Source organism: Gossypium hirsutum, chromosome D08 (genome assembly GCF_007990345.1).
Source record: "Gossypium hirsutum isolate 1008001.06 chromosome D08, Gossypium_hirsutum_v2.1, whole genome shotgun sequence".
NCBI lineage: Eukaryota > Viridiplantae > Streptophyta > Magnoliopsida > Malvales > Malvaceae > Gossypium > Gossypium hirsutum.
Genome location: NC_053444.1, coordinates 10785932 through 10809064, shown reverse-complemented (window position 1 = coordinate 10809064; position 23133 = coordinate 10785932). Strand labels below are relative to the sequence as shown.

The 23133-nt window shown below is 29.3% G+C and overlaps 1 protein-coding gene across 1 annotated transcript; it reads right to left on the bottom strand.

Annotated features, from left to right (window-relative positions):
• Window positions 1-7438: 7438 nt before the first annotated feature.
• Window positions 7439-12614, bottom strand: LOC107914479 (DUF21 domain-containing protein At4g14240). The gene is made up of 13 exons (XM_016843406.2): window positions 12141-12614; window positions 11845-11921; window positions 11636-11719; window positions 11444-11557; window positions 10906-10989; window positions 10755-10826; window positions 10084-10151; window positions 9586-9673; window positions 9376-9449; window positions 8928-9300; window positions 8613-8659; window positions 8388-8469; window positions 7439-8005 (listed from the first exon to the last, which is right to left on the bottom strand). The coding sequence occupies exons 1-13, from the start codon at window positions 12385-12387 to the stop codon at window positions 7889-7891; spliced, it is 1527 nt and encodes a 508-aa protein (XP_016698895.1). The 5' UTR covers window positions 12388-12614; the 3' UTR covers window positions 7439-7888.
• Between the last annotated feature and the right edge of the window lie 10519 nt (window positions 12615-23133).

Sequence of the window (23133 nt, the reverse complement as noted above, 5' to 3'; positions counted from 1 at the left end):
CTCCAAATGCAAAAACTCTTCTAGTTTACCTCGTTTAACTTAGTAAAAGCGCTCATTGCAGGAAAGCAATATCCTGAGACGCTTTCTACCTCTCTCAAGGTTGGTGAGTAATTTATAATTCTAACACCAAGCCGTAAAACTTTTATATTAAGAGTTAAATAGCATTTTATCTCTTTTATTTAAAAAATAAGTAAATTAGTCCTATTAGATTAAAGAGTAAATTAATCATTCTATTAAAAATTTCATTTATTTCTACGGTTAAAAATCAATTCCCGTACGTCAACATGAAATATACATGATATGCCACATGTTACTGTATGGTTAGTCCGTTAGCTACGACACTTTTAATAGAAATGATTAATTTACTCTTTAATCCAACGTACAAAAACTAATTTACTCATTTTATTAAATAAAAAGAACAAAATACAATATGACTCTTGATATAAGAACCTTCATGATATTTTTAACAACACCGACCAAAGAAACAAACATTGAGGACCCTGGAAACCCCGTGTATGCTTCCAACAAGTGATAATATACACATATATCTATAATATACAAAAATAGAAGGTATAAATGTTATTTTAAATGTCTTTAGTTATTATCTTTAAATTTGTAGTTATTTCATATGAATGCATATTTATTTATAAACAGGCGATAATATACATATATATCAACATATGAACTAACAAAGTTTTAATATCGAAATAGAGGTGTTTATGGGTTGAATTGAGTCGGGTCTATATTGTGATATTAGCACACTTTATGTTTGTTCAAGTCCGGTTAGACTTGAAATATTACTTTCAAGTTTAGCCCAAATCTACCCATATTTGGAAATAGCTACCTCAATCTCGTTTTAAATCTATCCTTATTTTTGAAAAATATTATTTTTAATTTAATTTTTTTGTGAATTTTTTATTAAATCTTAAACATAGATAACTTAAAATATCTTTCAATGTTTACATTATAATATTATGTATTTAATTTAACTTTATATAAATTTCATACTATATAAAAAGTATATATATATTAAAAAGTAAAAAAAATAAGTTAGACTCAAGCCTTTAATGATAGAGCCTAGACTCAACTCATTTTATATGAGTCAAATATTTTTGTCCAAACTTATTTTTCAGACGTTATACTTTTGCTCAAACACTCTCATATTTCGTGTGAACCTTTATATTTGTGCAAGTAATCTGGCCTTTAAGCAGGTCCATCTCCAAAAAAGAAATTACAAAAAGCACATAATTAACAACTAGAATTTATCACAAATGTGAAAATATAATATACTATATATAAATTTAAATTTAAAAAATAAATTTCATATATAATAATGGGCAATTTAGTTTTCCACAAAAACAAATGAATAATTTCAATTGAGAAAATGATTTTTAAGTAGTTAGTTTAAGAGTATTGAATAAATTTAATTTATTTTTATAAAATGTCAATTATTTTTATATTTTAAAAAACCGTATTTTTACTAATTGAGCTAGTGTGATACTAAATTTAATCAAAAATTTTATTATGGAAAAGAATCTACTTACACCATATTTAATTTTTTTTTATTTCTTTATTTCTTAACCAGGCATAGAATCAACAGTTTACCGGTTGACTTATCAAGAAACTCAGTCTGCATGGGTAAATTTGAAGAAAAATGCTATTTTTAAAATATAATTAGTGATTTATGCTGATTTTTTCAATATTTGGTAAAATAAGTTGATTTAAGAATAAATGTGAGTCCAATTATTAAAAAAACGCATTGACGTACTTCCAAGCAAGTCTTGCTAATTAAGCGGAATTTGTTTGATACCAATTAAAAACATTTGGAATGCACCTGACACTCTTTCCCGCACATGTACTGCTCAGTAAAATCTACCCGACAACTAGGATTTTTTTCATTGAATTTTACAGCAACATTCTCATACATTAAAACCCCACTTTTCTTTCGCTTTCTCACCTGTCCATATATTTCCTAATCATCACCACCATTGCTGCCATAGCTTGGGACTTTAATCATTCCATATTTGCATATCTGTCACAAATTATATCCACCCAAAAACCAAAATTAATAAATAAAAATTGTCACCTGATTTTTATTTTTTTGCCTTTCTCCTTTGAATCGGATAAGCTCATAAAAAGAAAACCCCTTTTTTGTTTATCCTCTCCAGATCTTTAGCACCAACAATAGCACACCCCCCCCCCCAATCATCTCTCATTTTCGAAGAGCAAACGTGGCGTTGGTCATGCCCACTAGCCAGAAAAGAAAATGGCAGAACCGGACCCTATATGTTCACCAAAGTGGTCACATAAGAGGGGTTGTGAAGTTGCTGGGAATGAATGAGTAGTCAAAGCCTTATTGCCCTCCCTTGAGGATAAGTAGGACGGCAATTTATGAAACATGAGGTGTATGTAAAACTTGCTTTGAAACGGCCGGCATGTCGGGTTGACTGGACTTTATATCGGTTGGCCTTACCACGACACGGCACACGTGATACCCCACGATGTGCAAAGAGTTTTTATTATGGTTTGGCCCCATTCATCAGCTTTTACATGCTATACTACTACTACTACTATAATCCAAGTTGAATTTCAAATTTCTACCTACTTGATTTTTGTTTTACCCGAGAGTTGCAAGAGTTCGTTTTAGTTGGCACATTGATCACCTCTTTTATGCTATTCATTTCTTAAAAGCCAAACATGGAAATATATTTTGGATCACAAATTTTTTCACCCGTTTATGATTTACGATTAACTCATCTTCTTCTCATTGAAAGATTAATCTCACTTTCAAATTGAATCTCATCACTTTTTAAAAAAAAATAAGAGGTTAAGGTTGTCCAAGAATCGAAATCAAGATGGGTGTTTAATTGAAAACTTGAATACAAATTTACCGTGCACATTAGGAAACAAAAAACTAAGTGCTTGAATGATCAGTTATCGAACTAACTGAAATTTTAAAATGCTTAACCATTAATTGAAACTTGATTGATTTAATTGGTTTTAGATTTAAGTGAACTAAAATTATAGTGTTATGATTTTTGAGTTCTTTAATTTTTAGATATTTTATGTTTTTTTTAACTTCTAATTCTTTTTTTCTTTCACCACTATATACAATTTACATTTAAATTTCTTGGATGTATTGAAATTATAAATAATATCTTGTTTTTTAATAATTTCAATTAAAAAAATACGCTATTTTTTTTATTCTTTCATTTTCTTTGTTCGTCTGTCTATTTATTTCATGATTCTTTATTAATTGTTTTTCTCCATAAGTTTTATTTAACAATATTACACACATTAAAATATCCTCAAATCACGTAGAGACTTATCCTTAGCCACTGGCCACTTGAGCAAGGGTCCTTAACTATTAAATTTCTTCTTTTTTTTCCCTTCACCATGCCTTACCCCTTTCAAGCAACAACCAATGCAATAGCCAGTTACTCATTGTCGATTGCCTTCTAGAGCTACTGCTATTTTAGTCTTTAATTGATGCCTGCGCATTATGAGTAATCATTATGTAAAGAAATTTATATAATCCTTACGTGGTGTGTTTTTCTCCTTTGCTGATTGATTTTTGATAAAATTATTTTATGAAAAATATTATTACTTTAAGGTTTCTTTTAAACTAAAATTCTTTTATTAAATTATAGTATGTATGATATTTGGATGATTAGAATTTTTTATGATTCAATTATTATTAAATATACTTGAAATTATTGTATTATATCTTTTAAATTGAATTTATAAATATTTGATTAGAGCATCATAAGATTTTATAACATATATGTGGTATTGAAATTTGGTACAATGTGTATCGGATAACTTTCAAGCATCATACACGAAAATTTTGATTTTATTTATTAAATTATTTTTTACTATTAGATTATAAATGTTATTACAAAAATAAAATTGTTTTACTACTTGTTATAGTGCTTGTGATAATAGTCAGGGTGATAATAATGATATTAAAGAATCTCAAGTATATTTTACTATGTTTTATTTATTATATTACCTTTATTATAATTGGAGACAAATCGTGACAACATGAATAGATAGATTTTAATTTAAAATTCACGTATGTTTGCGATGGTGATTATGAAATAAAGAATTATTTGGGGCGTTTATAAGTTCGTCCTATTAAATCTATTACATTCCCCAAAGTGAACGCAAAAGAAAATATAAACCAATAATATTCCAATATTTGGTAGTACAAAATTAGTCAAAAGCTCCAAAAGAGCTAATATGTTAATATCTTGTGATGGTTAATCTATTGATTTTAAAAGATATTTATAATTAATCTCATATTGAGCTTGCGAATGAAGAAAAAATTATATTTCATATGAATCAATGGAGGATTGATTTATTAATTACTCTTATTATTGAATTGAATTGATTGTGACTATTTTTGTGATCTTTTGTCATCATCCCTATTAAGAGGTTGAAAGCAAAATATTTGACTATAAAAGATCTACTTATGAGCAATAGAATATGGTAATTCCATCTAAATCTTGTTATGGTTGGATGCACCTAAAGTTGCAAGTTTTTTTTTAAACTATGAGTAAACTCTACAATATTCAGAATAAGTTCTCAATTAAAATTACGTGGACAAATATTACTGATGAGAACTTGTAAGAGAGAAAACTTATGTATGAAAAATCATTGGTTATGCACCTATTGTACACCTGAAAAATACTTTTATACTTATTTTTTTATATATTTGAAGATTTTGGCATATTCCCTGAGGTGAATATTGCATATAATTGTTTAAAAATTATATTTATTTTGTTGACTTAGTAGCATTATAAACTTCACATTGATTTAGACATTTCCAATAGTAAATGTCACAATAGTACTTATATGTAGATACAAAGTAAAAGGAATGATAGTAAAATTATCAATTTGTCACAATTTATATTGACATTATTAGTTCAATTGAAATACATGTTAAAGTAAATCAGAAGTTTACTGATAAAAATGCATTTACTACTTGGCGTGACCAGTTAGACCCTCCTCGATCATATATGATGCGAAAATTAATTGAGGATTCATATAGACATTCATTAAAGAATCAAAAGATTCTTTAATTTAAAGAATTTTCATTTGTTGCTTATTCTCAATGAAAATTAATTCTTAAAAACTTACTAGCTAAAGTTGAGATTTAATGTCTTGCATTTTTGAAATTAATATGGGATCATTTATCCACCATGTGGATGATTTTGATATTATATGATTCCTAATATATGCATCTACAAAATAATCACATATGTGTTATCAACTTGCAACATGTCGTTTGCAAGATTGCTTGTTTAAATAATTAATTTCAAATATGCAATTAAGACAATTCATCTTGCTAATACTGATGAGTTTATATCTCAATCTTTTATTGATTGAGTTTGAAATTTTTTTTGTAAAAGTTTGTTATTTATGCACATAATGGTTTAGATAAATTATTGATTGAACGCATCTTATTAATGTTTAAACCATTACTTATGAGAACTAGACTTTCTATTTCAACATGAGATTATGTTGATTTACATGTTATACACATCAAGTCAATAAGTTACAAATACTCTTCATTACAATTGGTTTTTAGTCAAGAGCTAAATATTTCTCATCTTTGAATTTTTGTATGTGCATATATGTTCCAATTGCTCCATCACAATGCATAAAGATGAGTGAATCCTCAAAAAAAGTTGAGAATATATATTAATTACAAGTCTCCTTATATTATTAGATGTTTTAAATGTATTGGAGATTCAATTATGATATGATTTGTAATTACTATTTTGATTCGATAGTTTTCTTAACATTAGGGGAGACTAATAATAATTTGTAATGAGTTAGGGTGAGAGTAATTTGAACTAGAAGTTCAACAAGAATAACTCGACAAGTTTGGAGAAGTTTCATAGATATTCCAATTGATAAAAAAAAATACACTATTTCTTTTACTCTCCCATTTTTTTTATTTTTTATTTTCTGTCTATTCATTTTATAACAATTAATTTATTTAATTAAACGCGAATTAATCAATTATTGCAATTTCAAAAAATATGATATCTTACATACTTATTTTACGTTCATATTCAAAGTTCTTAACTTGCTTGCTCAACTCTACCAAATAGAATAATGCTTATTGTATCATTATTAAAAATTGTATAATAAATAGCATTGTGCATGCATTAGCCTTCAATTATGCTAATTTTATCAGCAATTTTGTGGATTACAAATAGTCTCAAACCCCTGTCATATAACATTTGAATAGTCTTTAAAGCTGTTGTTATCAGTTCATGTTGGAACAAGAAAACATTATTTAATAACCTTACAATGATTGATGCAGTATATTCTATTCGCTTCTGATTTTTTGTCCCCCAAAATTTAAATAATAACTATGAAATCCTTATCCTGTCTACGGACAAGGGGTTTTCCTTTTTTAAATTAAGCTATTTTTCCATCTCTTTCTCATGTATGTATTTCAGTATTTTATTCAATAGTTATTGATATATGATTAGCATGTATACATAACAAAGTACACCATATTATGCTCAGAAAATTTGCTTGTATCAATCTACAAACACATAAACAGCAAAATAAATATCATATTAAAAACCCTAAACATGTATATTAAAGTTATCATGTTAATCATGTATTAATTGTGATTATTATATCATATTTTCTCGTGTTATAATTATTATATTGCATTTTCGGAGTCGAGAGATGGACCCAAGATAAAGTCCTTTTCAGGATAGTTTGGCAAAGCCGACACACTTTAAACTGCAATGCTTAGTACATTGTATCCTTATTTGAAAGAGTGGGACAAACACCAATGACTCAAGCAGGGGGCCAATGTTACTTACCCACCACATGTTTGCTTCACTCATATCTTCAACTGCTTTCTTCCTATAAAATGGATTCAAAATTTTCCACAGCCTCAAAACAACTTCAGGTTTCAGGTTCATCTTCCTCTCCTTTTTTTTTCTTTTTGAAAATTCAGTTTTCGGGTTGTAATGGGAGAAAGCTCGTTCTCGACGAGGAGTATGAAGGGTCGTTCATGGCAAAGGTGTTCAAAGCAAATTAGAGAGCAGAGGGCAAGGCTTTATATTGTATGGAGATGTACTGTGTTGCTACTGTGCTGGCACGATTAGTTTTCGGGTTTAGAGTTCAAGGCTTGGATCCACTCCAGTTCAATCTATAATCTAATTCAATTAGGCTCTGCGAGATTCAGAGGCTTCAAAGTAAATGTATAGTTTAGAAGCAGAAATCACACTTTCAATTGGGAAGTGGAGACTTTTTTCTTTTGCTTTTTCTAGTATTTTAGGTGGTTGACAATGAGAAATCAAATGAAGATGGTATTTTGTTTGATTGATGAATGATGCTTGAATTTTATATGATTTATAGATGAAAAAGCTGATAAGTTAACTTTTCCTATGTTAATTTGCAGTTGCAGAAATCCCAAATTTATATCACAAAAATCATGCAGTGCACGATACATTCATATGCCACCATAGCAGATGATACATTAGTAGCATTTTTACATCATCAAGATGCTCTAAACATGAAAAGGATGAGTTTGACACTGAGCAAAATGCTCTAACCAAAAAACTGTTCGTAAAATTTTTTCATCAAGGCGTTTAAAAGTAAAATTATCCTAAGAAAGCACCATTGTTACCTACCATATCTAAGATTCATGCCTAACATAGCTTGTTTTCTAGTGGAATTTTTAACTACCATTAACAAAATTTGCCCTGATTTTTATTTTTACAGTAAACAACCCTAGTTTTCTCACTTTGAACTACATGCACAAGCTGCAATATACCCAACCTAATTTGAGAATTTACAATAGATGACAATGAGAGTAAAATGCACAAATTTGATTCTCTGCTTTGCGTGGTTAAGATCGTTCGATACTGCTGGGAAGACATTCCCCTGGGTTAGCCAGAGATCTCCCTGTTTGTGAATCGTCATCCATTGATTTCCTTGTCATTTTCCCTTGCTTGCTTTGGACACCCTGAAGGATATGAAAAAGTAAATTGATGATTAAACAAAGTTTTCCATCAGACATCAGATATCAGCTCATAGCTGTAAGCAGAGAGTGGGTCATGATACTAGTGAACATTCTGTAGGTCTTTAAAGTCCAGAAAGCTTATATCTGGCAATGTCTCTGATAGGACAAAGTATTGTGTCAATCAATTTCTTGTCGGTGAGACCTATGTGTAAACATGCACTTCCAATAAAGAGGTTTGGTGAAATCTAAAAAGGTTTAGGAGATAGAATAGATGGAGGATGCCCAAAAGTTTCCTTTCTATGCCCTATTTTTAATCATGGTTACTCCGCTAATGGTCTAACGATGCAGGCAAGAGAAACATGATATTAAGAAGTAAACATCTTACTGAAGGCTTTTGACCAATCAATCTACGATTGGATGGAGCACGTGCTACAGATGAAGCAGCGGCAGCAGCAACCACTCGTATCCTTGAAAAAATATGGGGAAAAAGATTATTTTCAAAATTCAATGAAGCAATTAGCATATTCTTCAACATTCAGTGAAGCAATTAGCCAAACTGAAGAGTGTTAAGTGAAAACAAAAAAAATATGAAACCCAAACAGCATTGTACCTTTTATGTACGTCAATATATACATCGGTCTCATCAACAATTTCCTCCTACAATATAGAAAGGGTTTAGTAAGTACCAACTATCCAGTTTGTCTAATTTATTTAAAGAGAAACTATATGAAAATTCCATGATAAAACACATTTTCAAAAAAATTAGTTGCAAACCACCAACCTTTAATAAAATGAAGTTAGAAGATAATGGGGGTCAAAAAAAGAATTTAGTTGGCATGTTATAATATCTAGAACTATGGGGCATGGCTCAGCCAAGAATGTTACAGAAAGTGACAGACAGATGAAAGCAACTGAAACAGCATACTTGGAGAAGTTCTTCAAAAACATCTTCGAGTGTAATGATACCAATGACTTCCCCGTCTTCAGTATCCTCTGAAAACTGTTGCAAGCTATTGGCTGTGACACCATTAGCTACAGGAGTTGCCTTGAAAGTGGTAGGCCTTGAAGGTTTCTCAACATCAACAACAACACTATCTGGTTTAGTGTCATATTTGGTCAGCAAAGGGGTGGTTAGTTGAGAATTTCCATTGGTAACTTTGTGCTTGTCAAATTTCTGTCCATCAACAAAAAATTGAGGGTCTTCGGTCTTTCCTTTAACCTTCACTACAGCTGCCATATGACTGCTGCCCTTTTGAAATTCATTGAGGATATCATACAAAGGCATATGTGCTGGGACCCTGAGATATTCGTGAATGAGAATTCATACTTCACATATGGAGAGAAACATTAAAAAAGGGAGTACAAGTCTAGACCTAGGCATTCTCCTGATGGAAACAGCACTGACTGGAGTCTCGGTCTCTGGTCGTACCGTGAGAAGACTTTTCACCTAAACCTCATAACAAAGGAAAATTCATATGAATTTCTGGACAGAAAACATAGCTTCATATTGAACTGGCAACCATTAATAAGAAGCTTTCAACATAAAGAAAACAATTGGAAAGCCAATGGGTAACTGAACACACCAGTAACAACCCGATGATATTTTTTGGATTCCCAGCATAGACAGGGATACGACTATGACCTCGTGCAAGAATTTTGCCAATTGATTCCCTGCAACAAAGACAGATAAAATCTTTTTATAACCTAACTTAAAGAACATGGATGATCCTTTTAAGGTCAATCATGTTCAAGTAGTACAGTGTCATGCTCCACATCAGGAAGGCTCTTAAGCTATGCCTATAAGTGTGATATTCCAAATTCTAGATGAACAAGAAAATTTCTCCACCTATCACAAAATCCATCACTCATCTGAAAATTCATTTCCATGTAAACTCTCATTAAACTTCTGAAAAGCATAGTTTGTATCTGACCACTATAAAATACAAATTAAATTCAACCCTTTCCTCAAAATCGCAGTTAGAAGGTTTCTCAATTTTTTTTCCCAGAATAACAAAACTATTTGTATCCCCTCTAATTTGTTTCAATGGCAAGATGAAGAAGCCCATCCAGCTGAAACTCACCAATCCAATTTCGAATTAACATCCAAGGAAAATGTTGATTCAATGGGTGTCATAGCCTCCTCTGCAGTCTGCATGTCCAAGAAACATCATGATTGCAACCATTTTACAAAAGACAGTTGCAATATCAGCTTTAAAGCTATCTAAAAGTGGAAAATTGGAAATAAAACTAATAGACGTCAAAAAGACCAAGCACTTCAAAAAGGGAGAGAGAGAGAGAGAGGAAGCAGCTTTACATCCCTTAGAAGATTATCACAACCTAGCAGATTAAAACCTAAGCATTCTGGAAACTATATCTTCAATTCAAATAAAAAAAATAAGAACCAGAGCCATAGTTCTGGGATGTTTCCAAAACATTAAAGGCAGCAGTTCACCGTCCAAATATAAGATCATGAGGTGTATGCTTCGAATCTATATAATACTGAAACAACATATCTTACCATTTGACTATTAGAACTAATTAAGTTTAATGAGAGCGTTTGTATGTTTATAAAACTGCTTTTGTGTAGATATGGTCCAGATTTGAGTACAATTTTTCATTGTGTATTGTCAAAACAAATATTCATCTTCCAGAAAATGAAACATCTTAATACTGGAAGTATCTGTCATAGATAGAAATGTAAAGACAAAGGTGATTTTTACTCATGAAATACTATTCCAATAATAGCATTTACCTTTTCAGTTAAATCCAGTGCACCACTAATGATGGTTGTCTCATCATGTGTTAGTTCACCACCTTTGCCAGCCTATTAAGGACAGAAATGACAAGCCACCAAATACTTAACTTGGTTAAGCAATATTATCTAGTCTGGTTTAAGCAGTTACCTCTTGGCTGTGGATGGAGACTAGGGCTTTTAACTGAGCCCGTCTAAACAAAGCATCACTATGGCCAAGCACAGCATCCAGAACCTGAAGCCATACCAATGAATGTAGGAGTACAATTAGAAAAGCACATTTCAGAAGTTTGTGGTATTAAAACCTCTAACAGAAGTTAATATCCAAGAAAACCACAGCTCTCAAGAAATATCATATATCTAAGGTTATTACAATTTCCAAATTGTACGATTGTCTGAATGGAGTCAAAAAGTATCAAGACTTGGTCATCATATACCCAAGGTGCCAAGGCACATTGAGCATTACTCAATACATCAGAAGTTGTTTCTTTGCTCAATGCAAAACCTCCTAAAAGACCCACTAATACTTTGACTCTTATTGAACTAAATGCCTTTGAATAACCAAAAACAAAAGCTTGCTATGTGATATACGTAGAACAAACTACAAACACAAAAGGAAACTACCCGTTTGTCTAAATAGTGCTAGTGTATTCACAATTTTTAACCCAGGAATTTCAACAGGACACTACCTTTCCAATAGGGTAAGCGATGGGATAACAAATTATCATCAGAATACGCACGAGCCACACAAAATTTGCACCAACAGAGAGTCCATATCTTGAACATATCGCTTGTGGAATAATCTGATCCAAAACAGGGATTACATTTCGAAAGGCTTAAATAGCTGAGATTGAAACAACAAAAAACACAATATATAAGACCTCTCCAAAAGCCAGAACAAAAGTAACAGACAGCAACACTGCAACAAAGGGGTGAAAAATTTTATCAAGGGTTATAGGAAGAGCCTGCAAAAACACAAATCAAGAGTATAAGGAAAATTCAAGGAAATGCAGTAGCTTCTTAAATACAAATATATATATATGGCCATTAAAACCGTTAATAATTTTAATAACAACATGTAAATGCTCACCTCCATGGCACAAGCGTTACAGAGAAGCAGAGTTACAAGAAGCTGATGCTGCTTTTTAAGAACTGGTAAGATAACAGCTGCAGACATATAATTATGTAAATAAATGATAATCATAGGGGACAAAAGAAGGGCAAAAAAAAAACAGGGTTTTTTTCTCTAGTGTATGATATCAGAATTCTATAAATTGAAACAGTAAACTCAGCATATTTAATTACTTGGAACTGTTACTAATTGTACTGTTACCATTGACTAGTAAAAGAAAAGGGGAAAATCGAAATGGGAATTTAGTAATTTACCAGCTTGCTTCTTCTCGGTGATAGTGCCGCTTCTCTGAAGAATTTCGAGGTCAACGAGGCCCAGAGACATCAAGCCCAAGGTAAGGCCGGACATTATGCCGGCGAAGAGCACAAGCAAGCAGGAAACTCCCGCAAAGACGAACCACTCAAAAGAGCCGAAAGGGATGTCATCAGGTTCGAAGACGATGTGGTTGGATGACGACGCCATGATTATACGAGCTCCGGCTATGGCGTTCCCCAACAACATTTCCTAATCAGTCTAGTGGGAGGTTGTTGGGGGGTTTGGTCGGTATGGTGCGGTGCAACGCGTGCGAAGGAGAAAAGGACAACGCTTGTGATTTGTGAATAGAAGCCGAAGAAGTGGACAGCAGTCAAATCATATAGTTGAGCTTGGGCTCTCTACGATGAAAAATCTTCCGTCTCCATCTCCATTTTCTTTCACCCACTATTTAACTGCGTGAACCAAATGAAATGTAGACATGCCGCCTACGTTACATGTTGATTTTCCACCAAAAATTCATGCTGTTTTGTTTGCAAAAGCCCATGTCAGGTTAATGGTGGGTCATACTCCAATCCAATATTATCTTATGGGTTGGCCCAAATGCTGCCTTGGGAACAACATTCTCTTCTGCTTATTCTACCAGGACTAGTTGTACAAGGTACAATAATAAATAAAGAGTTTTTGCCGGGTGAAATGAATGATTCTACCAACCTCACATGCTATTTTTTCTTTTTCTTAAAGAAGAATCACACCAGTAAACCAGAAACAAATAAATATCCTTCCATAGCAGTTGCCATGGGAGAGTTGGCTTGGTTCCCATAGTAAGGCTTTGGTGAGCAATGTAGTCGGATCTCCTTCGCGAAGAATGTGCACCACTGTCGCTTGAAGCTCACATGCGAATGAGATAAACAACAAACTTTACCGTTCTCTCTTGAAGCTTGAGAGCCTCACTTCTTGAGTACAAATCTGTACGTAGAAGTCGGTGCGGGGCTACAGTGCAGGCAAAAGCTTTGATCTTAAGATATAAAAGTATTCATTTAAGCGAGGATTTTCAAAATTCATTAGCTAATTTCCCTTTTTTTTAAATCATTTGTAATCTCAATAACCAATTTCATTAGCTAAATTCCCATTATTAAATAAAAGCTTAAACTTCAAAATTCATTATTATTTAATTTTTTTATATATTTTTTAAATTTATTTTATTAAAACCATTTATAATATTTTTTACAAAAATAATGATAGGGATGTTGAATATTTTTATATTATTTATTTTTAATATAATTATTCTTCTTTTATAATTTATAAAATTTTAATAACTTAATTTTTCTTAAACCAATTACCTAGCAATTACAAATGAATTGATGAATTGTTAACATTTGGAAAATATCAACAATATTAAAATTCTTCCAAACATATTCTCAGTTTTTTTTTAAGTTATAAAAATTTAAGTTAATCTAATGATAAAATTACAATTTCACCTCCTAAACTTTAAAATTCAATTTTGATCCTTCCGAAAAGGAAAAATTTTGACATCCCTTGCTTGATGTTGCAACTCCTATATACTGTCTTCAAGGTCGCGACACCACACCATAGGAGTCATGACTCTAGCATAAAACAATTTGTAAATTTTACTTTTTAGCCCTCCAATGGTCACGAATTATCAAAAAAGCTTTTGTAAGCTTGGATAAGCCCTGGAGTAGATTATATATATATATATATAATATGATGATGTAATGAACATATTAGTGAATATAAAGCATTGAATTGATAGATATTGTGATTGTAATTACTTTGAAAACAACTGTGACATCCTGTAACTCAGACTCAACGATCAAATTAAGTATTATGTGTTACATTTAGTAATTTGATCCCTTGTAAATATTTAATACATATATAATTTAATCCATCCTAAACAAAGTAAAACTAATTCTTATCTATTACATTCCAACCAACCAATCAAACTAAAAAAACCACTTTTATTTTAAGGAACATAATATTTATTATATCTCTATCTTATTCCCACCAAATTCATTTTTTATTCATGCTCTATTTCATTTACTGAATTAAACCTAAATTTCCTATATACATATTTTAGTACATATATATTTCTTACATTATTCAAATGAAAGACTGGGAAAAAGTGAATTTTGCCCTGACCCCACTTCAGAATTTTGTAAAAAATATTTACCTTCCATTTGCAATAATAATAATAATAACAATAATAATAATAATCTAAACCCACAAACTCAGATTTTTTTTTTGCCATCCCTATTAGGAATTGCAATGGATCCAATATCTTTTTTTTTCTTGGAGAATCTATAAATTTGTCTAAAAAATACTTGTCCTTTTTGGAGTATCTATAAATTTATCTAAAAATTTGAATCCATTAATTATTCATGTATTATTCTCCGAGTATGAATTAAATATTATTATTCATTAAATATTAAAATTTGCGAGAAATTTGAATTTAACAATTTCAATCATATGTCGAATATCCAAATTCACAAAAACTCGAATTCAAATTCATGAAATAATATAAAATTAAACAAAAAAATTAATTTTAAATAATTTTTTTATTCATAATTAATAATAAATAAATGTCAATTAATAAAATTAGTTAAATAATAATTCAAACAAATCCAACATAACAATCCCACAACAACTTAAATATAAAAATTCCAAACAAATTAAAAGTTTGATGACAATCCCAAATAACTTAATTACTTACCCCTAATCATATAAGGCTAATTGTTTAAGGTTACGTATCATTAATGTAAAAATGTACATTATAATATCATAATTGTATATAAGATTACATATCATTAATAATCAACCCCAATTATATAATGCTAAAAAAGTTAGTTACACATTTCGGGTTGATGCTTACATATCATTAATGTGAAAATGTACATTACATTAACATAGTTGTATATAAAGATACATAAAATTAATAATTTACCTTAATTATATAATGTGAATTGTATATGTTATAATCTACCACAAAATTAGTTACACATTTAATGATTAGGTTGCGTATCATTAATAAAGGAATGCACACCATAATATCATAATTGTATAATAATTATTACACATTCGTAATTTAATTGTATAATAATTGATCTATTATATAGAGTTAAATGTTATGTATATTTTTTATAATATAATACCTACTAAATATAATTATGTGAAATAAATTCATATTATAATATATTTTTGAATTACATAAATATTATTTTATTTTTTGTTTAAAATAAGTAAACTAATTGAGTTGATCAAATAATAAAGGGGATAAACACAAATTTAAATATTTAGATTATCTCATCTCATTGTTCGATTAAGTTTATACAATACAAAAGAATATGATTTAAGAGAAGTCAACAAGATTTAAAAAAAAATGTTAAAAGATATATTTTTTAATAAAAATTATTATATATAATTTTATAATTAATTACTATGATTATTTTTTGAAAATATTTTTATTATGTTTTAATATGTTATTTCTTAATTTATGTAAACAGTAATTAATGTTTAAGGCAAGTATTGATAGTTAAAACATGACTTTAACCCGTAGATTCAATCGGAATCCAATTCGATGGCATTTAATTTGCATCCATTTCAAATTTGCAATATCTGAATTGACAATGTTTACATAAACATTAAAAATGAAAAGGTTAAAATATGTCATAATTCTTTGTACTCTTCAAAAATTTAGAATTTAATCATTGTACTTTTATTTATAAAAATTTAGTCATTCTATTTTTCAAATTTCAAATCTATTTATTAACACTGTTAAATTTGAAATTAATAAAAAAACCTCACTTGATAGTAATGTAATTTAAAAGATGACGTTGTAATAAATTTGAATTTAATAATTGGACTTAAATTTTAAAATCTAAAAAGTAAAAAAACTAAAATTTTAAAAATAAAAGTAAAATAACTAAATTTCAAATTTAAGACGAAATGAAAAATTCATTCGACGACAAATCCAACTATTGGTGCTTAGACCCAGAAATTCGGCCTGCCTAACCTACGGGGCCTAGGAAGGCCCAAATAGACACAAGACAAGCATGGGAGAAGTTGAGATACAGTTGGGTGAGATGATTACTTAGACCCCAAGGTCCTGTAATGAAAATTTAGGTTTCCAAAGTTAGCATCATAGATCCTCTGGATAGCCCCCCGTAAGTATGTCGACCACCACTAGTTTCTGTCTTCTACTAAACAGAAAGAAAAACAAAAATAGTTCCAATTTCCCACTTCTTGGCATCCATCTGTGGTGCCAGATGCAATGCAGCCCCCTTAATTGCCTCGAAATGGTCATGTTTTTAATCATTGTATGTGCCCTAATAACATAGGGATAGTTGCTATAGATCTTGGTATTTAGCTTTAACATATAATCATGAATTTATTATTATTATTGCGGCTATTTTTTTTCTCATTCGTGATTTGAAATCATCTTGTTTGATTACCATCGATCAAATATACATTATCATTTGATGTCCTATAATCCTTTAAATTACTATCCTATTCTAAAACAATACCTCCAACTAGATTGTATGATTTAAGTAATTAATTGAAATTAAAATTTTAATTTTACAATTAATTCTCAATTAAAATATTCTTTTATATATTTAATATTGTATTAAAATAAATTTGGAATTAAATTAAATAAATTAAAAAATTTGGTATTAAAATTATTTTTTGACACAACTTATTTTTAAATAGAGTTATAACTAATAATTTTAAATTAAATTATAAATATTTTAAATACTAATTTAGTAATATGATAGAAAATAAAGGGTATTCTCATCGGTTCAAAAGTTTTTCTAAAATCGTACCATTTTTTATATATTATAGATAATTCAAAAATAAAATAATGAATGAAGTAATAAAATATATTTATATGTATACAATTACTATGTAAATTATATAAATAATTCTTAAAAAGAATCAAATTATGTCAAAAAAATAAATATAGAAATAAAATCTTAAATTTGAGCGTAGTATAAGTACTAAAACTAAAATTTGACCATTGGTTTATAATAAAAAAAAGTAAAGGGATTAAAATTGAAATTGGACCATCCTCTTATAATGGGGGTGAGAGAAAGAGAGAAGCATAACATGTGTCCCTCGTGGGCCAGTTTGTTAACATACCACCGAGCCATTTTTTATTAACATAATGACACCGAGCCTTTATTGCAGCCCACGCCATCGAATCAGCAGCTTTATTTTTGGTACCAACAATTAAGAATTGTTTTCCCTTACTTGTTGCATCAAAAACTAAATCACAAGCTTCTGATAAAAAACGAACGGTTCTAATCAGATTTGTAATATCAATACCCTTACGTTTTGCAAAGATATATGGCGCCATTCTAGGATTCCATTTCCTAGTACCATGACCAAAATGAAATACCAAATTATGTTAAAAATTAAATGTAAAGATTAAATCTTAATTTTGAGCATAGTATAAAGATCTAAATTGAAATTTGATTATTATTATATAAAATAAAAAAGTAAAAAGATTGTAGTTGCAAATTTTATATTCTAAAATGTCCTGTTGGAATGCCCTAAGGCCTTCCTTTCCTATTTACTCTGCAGACATAAATTTAAATTCTGAGCATATTTTAAGGATTAAAACTAAAATTATATCATTGTTAAAATCTCAAAAAAAGAATATAGAAAACCTTTGTTTTTTAGACGGATGTCAAAAGGAGGAATGGTTTGGACGTACTTTTATATGTACGGTATAGAATTTAGTAATTTTTGTTTACCTTATGTTACATTTTAGTTACTTATGTTTGAAATGTTATGTTTTAGTCACTTATGTTATCGCGTTGTAATATTTTAGTTACTGAGCCGTTAATTGTTATTAATGGTGTAACGGTAAGCTGTTATGACAGTTAAATCATCATTTCAAACAAAAATTTGATGTTAATTTATACAATCGATTCCTATATTTTTTTGTTTTGAGCAATTTAATTTTTTTCTTTTATGTTCTTTTAAATTTCTTTTTTTTTTCTTTCTCTTTTGCTTCTCCCTCTTTTTTCCTCCCTTCTCTATTTCTTTTAACGTAGTTTTTCATTTGTCAAAACTAGTCTTTATACTTTTATTTTTTTGAACAGTTTAATTTTTTTCGAGTGAGGCAAGCTTGTGGACTAGTTTTAACAAATGGAAAATATAGAAAAACTACGTTAAAAGAAATGAAGAAAGGAGGAAAACAAAGGGAGAGGCGGAAGGGAATGGAAAAAAAAAGGAAAGTTAAAAGAATATAAAAGAAAAAGAATTAAATTACTCAAAATAAAAAAATGTAAGGACTATAGAATTTAACCTAAAATTTTCGTTTGAAATGATGATTTAATGTGGCACGTTAGCTTACCGTTACACCATTAATGACAATTAACGGCTCAGTGACTAAAATGTTACAACACGATAACGTAAGTGACTAAAACTTAACATTTCAAACATTAGCGACTAAAATGTAACTTGAGGCAAACAAAAGTGATTATTTTGGTAGTTTACCCTTAATATATTTTTCTACATTTAATACTTTAACGATCCAACCATCATATTTTATATTTCATTTATATTGATCATGCATGTCAAATTTTATGTAAATTAAAAATTTCTAACTATTTGTCTTAGGTAAAAAAAAATTCAACCATGCAATAAATATTAATACATATATATATCTTTTTGTATCTTTTATTATGATAAAGATATTAGATTTACATCATGACAAGTACAATTATATTGATAAATTCAAAAGTTAGACCACTAAAATTTTAATCATAATAAAAGATACAAAAAGATGTAAAATTATTTTAATTTTAGACTGATGTAAATGGATCTTTCCCTATATATATAAACACAATTTATATACAACGATTTCACACTTTAATAACTTGTCAACATTAAATGATTTTTATTTATTTCTTAATACTTATTTGTTAAAAATTAAGGTAATTTATGTTTGCATAAGAAAAGAGGTTAACATCTTAATTTTAAAGAATTGGTTAAAAAAAATCTTACGATAAACAATTATTTTCAAAATACATAATAATAAATAAATCTTTAATAATTGACTAATAAATTATTATATAAAAATAGTTAAACCAATAATATAAAATAATGCAAATAATTCATTGTTAATGATATTGTGAAGTTATGTCTCGCATTTTTTTTGGCTTTTCTTCTACCATTTAAACTTTGTTTTCTAGTTAAACTCTGTTTTTAGTTTCTCACTTAAATTTTGATTAGTGTAGGTTATTTTAATATTATTTGACTTACAAATTATACTATAAATAGACACTTTTCTACCATAGAATAAATAACCCATTACACATTTAGGTATTAGCTTTTACAAGTTTTCAAAAAATTTTGTGCTTATGTTTTAAGGGTTCTTATTTTTGGGTTTCGAGATTTATTTTTATCTCCATATTTGTTCTCTTTGTTTTTTTTTCGTTATAATGAAATTATCTTTGCTCGTGGTTTTTTCCCCTTTGAGGGGTTTTTCCACGTAAAATATTTGTATTCAATCTTTACAATTTCTTCGTTATTTTACTTGTTCGTTGCTTAATCGGGTTTATCCCTAACAAACTGGTATCAGAGCTAGTTCGATTTCTGTATTTAACCTGTTCAGATAAGGCAGCAACAAGGTTTGATATTAATAAATTCGATGGCATCACAAATTTCAATATGTGGCAAGTTTAGATGATGACAATTCTGATTTAGATCGATCTTGAAAAGATCCTTACAGAGAAAAAACTTGCAGACATGAATAAATCAGAATGGGATAGGTTAGATAAAAAAAACTCTATCCATGATTCAATTAAGTCTAACAAATAATGTGTTGCAGAAGGTTCTGATGGAGAAAACGACATTCACCTTATGGAAAAGGTTAGAAACTCTCTACGCGACAAAGTCTCTAGCTAGCCAATTAGTGTTGAAACAACGTTTATACACGTTTTGCATGGACGAAAGTGAGCACCTTAAAGGTCAAAATATTCAATTTACTACTCTTTTGAATGATTTAGAAAATGTTGATGTTCAAATTGACGATGAAGATCAGGCTGTGCTATTATTGTGCTATTTACCCCCTTCATACAAGTCTTTTATGGAGACCCTGATTTATGGCAGAGATAATCTCTCATTTGAGAATGTGAAGGGTCATCTGTTGAGCAAAAACAAACTTGACAATGAGTTTGGTTCGGATAGAAAGTCAGATAGGCAAGCCTTGGTTTTGGTAGCATCAAGGAAGCGAGACAAGAGATGTCGCTATTGTAAGAAGTTAGGTCACGTTAAGGCAGATTGTTACAAACTGCGAAATAAAAGAGCTGCTGAGAGCAACGAGGAATATTTAGTTGGTGATAATTCGGCCAATGACAAGGGTGATGATTTCTTGTTGGTGTTAACAAATGAAAGCTTTGAGCTTACGTCCGAGTGGATCCTGGATTCGAGGTGTTCTTTCCACATGTGTCCCAACAAGGGTTGGTTCTCCACATACAATTCAGTTGATGGTGGATTCATGTGCATGGGGAACGATTCACCTAGTAAGGTAATTGATATTGGTATTTTTCAGATCAGGATGTACGACAGGACAATCAGGATACTATCAAATGTCAGGTATGTACATGATTTAAAGAGAAATCTCATCTCTTTGAGAAATTTTGGACTTGAAGGGTTGTAGAATTAACATCGAGTCAAGCGACATTAAGGTATCTTGTGGGGCTCTTATTTTGATGAAAGGTAGAAAGATTGACAACCTTTATATTTTGAAAGGATCAACGGTGACTGGTGAAACAGGACGCTCCTCGTCTATTAAGGAGTCAAAGTCGACTTGTTTGAAGTGGAGGCAACTTGGTCATAGAAGGGAAAAAATATGACCATTTCGTACAAGGGAGGTTCTCTTTTGGGTGCAGGTTTGAAAAGATATGGCACTGCATTCGTGAAAATTAGACCCGGGTTTAGTTTTGATTTGGCAATGCACAAGTCGAAGACTAGAAGTTTTCTAGCTTCAAAGTACTAAGCACAACTTTGACTCAGTTAATATCCTGCATAGTTTGAGATAAGCCCGTGGAGGGCTTTGGCAAAAAAGGCATTGTGGGAATACAAGTCAATCTGGGGATTTGTGGAGCTATGCCTCGCATTTTTCCACTTTTCTTCTCCTAGTTAAACTCTGTTTTCAATTTCCCACTTAAACTCTGATTAGTGTAGATTATTTTAATATTATTTGACCTATGAATTTAGCCTACAAATAGACACTTTTCTATCCTAGAATAAATAACCCATTACACATTTATGTATTAACTTTTACAAGCTTTCAGAGAATTTTGTGTTTATGTTTTGAGGGTATTTATTTTTAGGTTTTGGGGTTTAATTTTATCTCCATCTTTGTACTTTTTGTTTTTTTATCGTTATAGTGAAATTATCTTTACTCGTGGTTTTTTCCCTTTTTGAAAGGTTTTTCACTTAAAATATTTGTGTTCGATCTTTTCAATTTCTTCATTATTTTACTTGTTCGTTGCTTAATCAAATTTATCACCAACAGATATAATACTTTTAAAAGAATCATGGCATGGTAAAATGACTAATAGTAAACATACAATTAATTCTTTTCAGAATGCATAAAATTATGTAATGATTATTCCTTAAAATTAAGAGATATAGTAAAAAATTAGATATTAAACATTAAAACATAAATTTTATTGCGTAAGATTTTTTGTTTTAGTTCAAGATTGCAATAATTTTCATAAAATAATTATATAAATCGATATAAATTGAATGTAGATAGTAGTGTTGATACACAATGTAGATAGTTTTTCTTTTGTTGAATTTAGTTTTTATTTCAAATGTGATTTTTTTTTGTAAAGATTTCAAATGTAATTTATTAATGTTATTGAATTTAGTTAAAATTTTGTGAATTCTAATTACTAATGTTTTTTCATGTATAGGATGTTGTATAATTCGATTAACTTTGTTATTGTAATTTTTTTTTGTTAATCATGTATTTGGCTGCTTATATTAGTTTTATCAAGAAAATATTTTTTTTTTCTAAAATGGACACAATAAATGAGAAAAAATCTAATATTTATACCCCCCGTTGATGTTAAATTTCCATAATAAGTCCCCCTGCCCAAATCAATTTATTAATAGGTTTCTCTGCTTTTTTATTTTACACTCTTAGTTCTCTGTATTTCACATATCTCAAATTTTAATTTTATTAATTATTACTATTTTTAAAGAAATTAATTTCATCTAATTTTTACAATAATTTTAAAACTAATAGTTTAATACAATATGTTATAATATTTTAATTAAAATTGTATTTTAAATATATTAAACAAATTATTAAATATTAATATTAAAAAGTTTTATTGAATCTTAATATTTTAAAATAGAATTATTTAAAAATAAAAAGAATCATTCTACATTCAATTAATTTTAATTTAGGCAATTTTAAACCCTAAATGCATTAAACTATTTTTTAAAGAATTAAATGCTTTAAACTATTATAAAAAGAATGTTTTTCCTAAAAATATCTATACACACATTTAACTTTAAATGAATAATACTGTCCATAATTTTTAAATTTCTATAAAGTGCAATATTTAATTATTTTAGTAAATATACATATTTTCCACAGTTAACTTTAAATTATTAATGATAAAAAAACCATTTATTTTTATATCAAATTAATACTCTTAAAATATTACTAAATCATTACAGATGGTTAGTTCTATTTTATATCAAAATAATAAATATAATTTTTTAAAACTATAATAATATTTTTATTTTTACTCTAAATTTTTTTATTCTCATCTTCGGGTAATAAGTACAACTTGGTTGCGTCTTGAAGAGGGTTATGTTAAACTTACTACTGATGGTGCTGTGCTCTCTTTAAGGGCCTGTGCCTCTCTTGGAGGCGCTATTAGAGACACTAATGGGGTGTGGCAATGTGGTTTCTCAATGACGATTGGAGAAGGTACAATGTTTCAG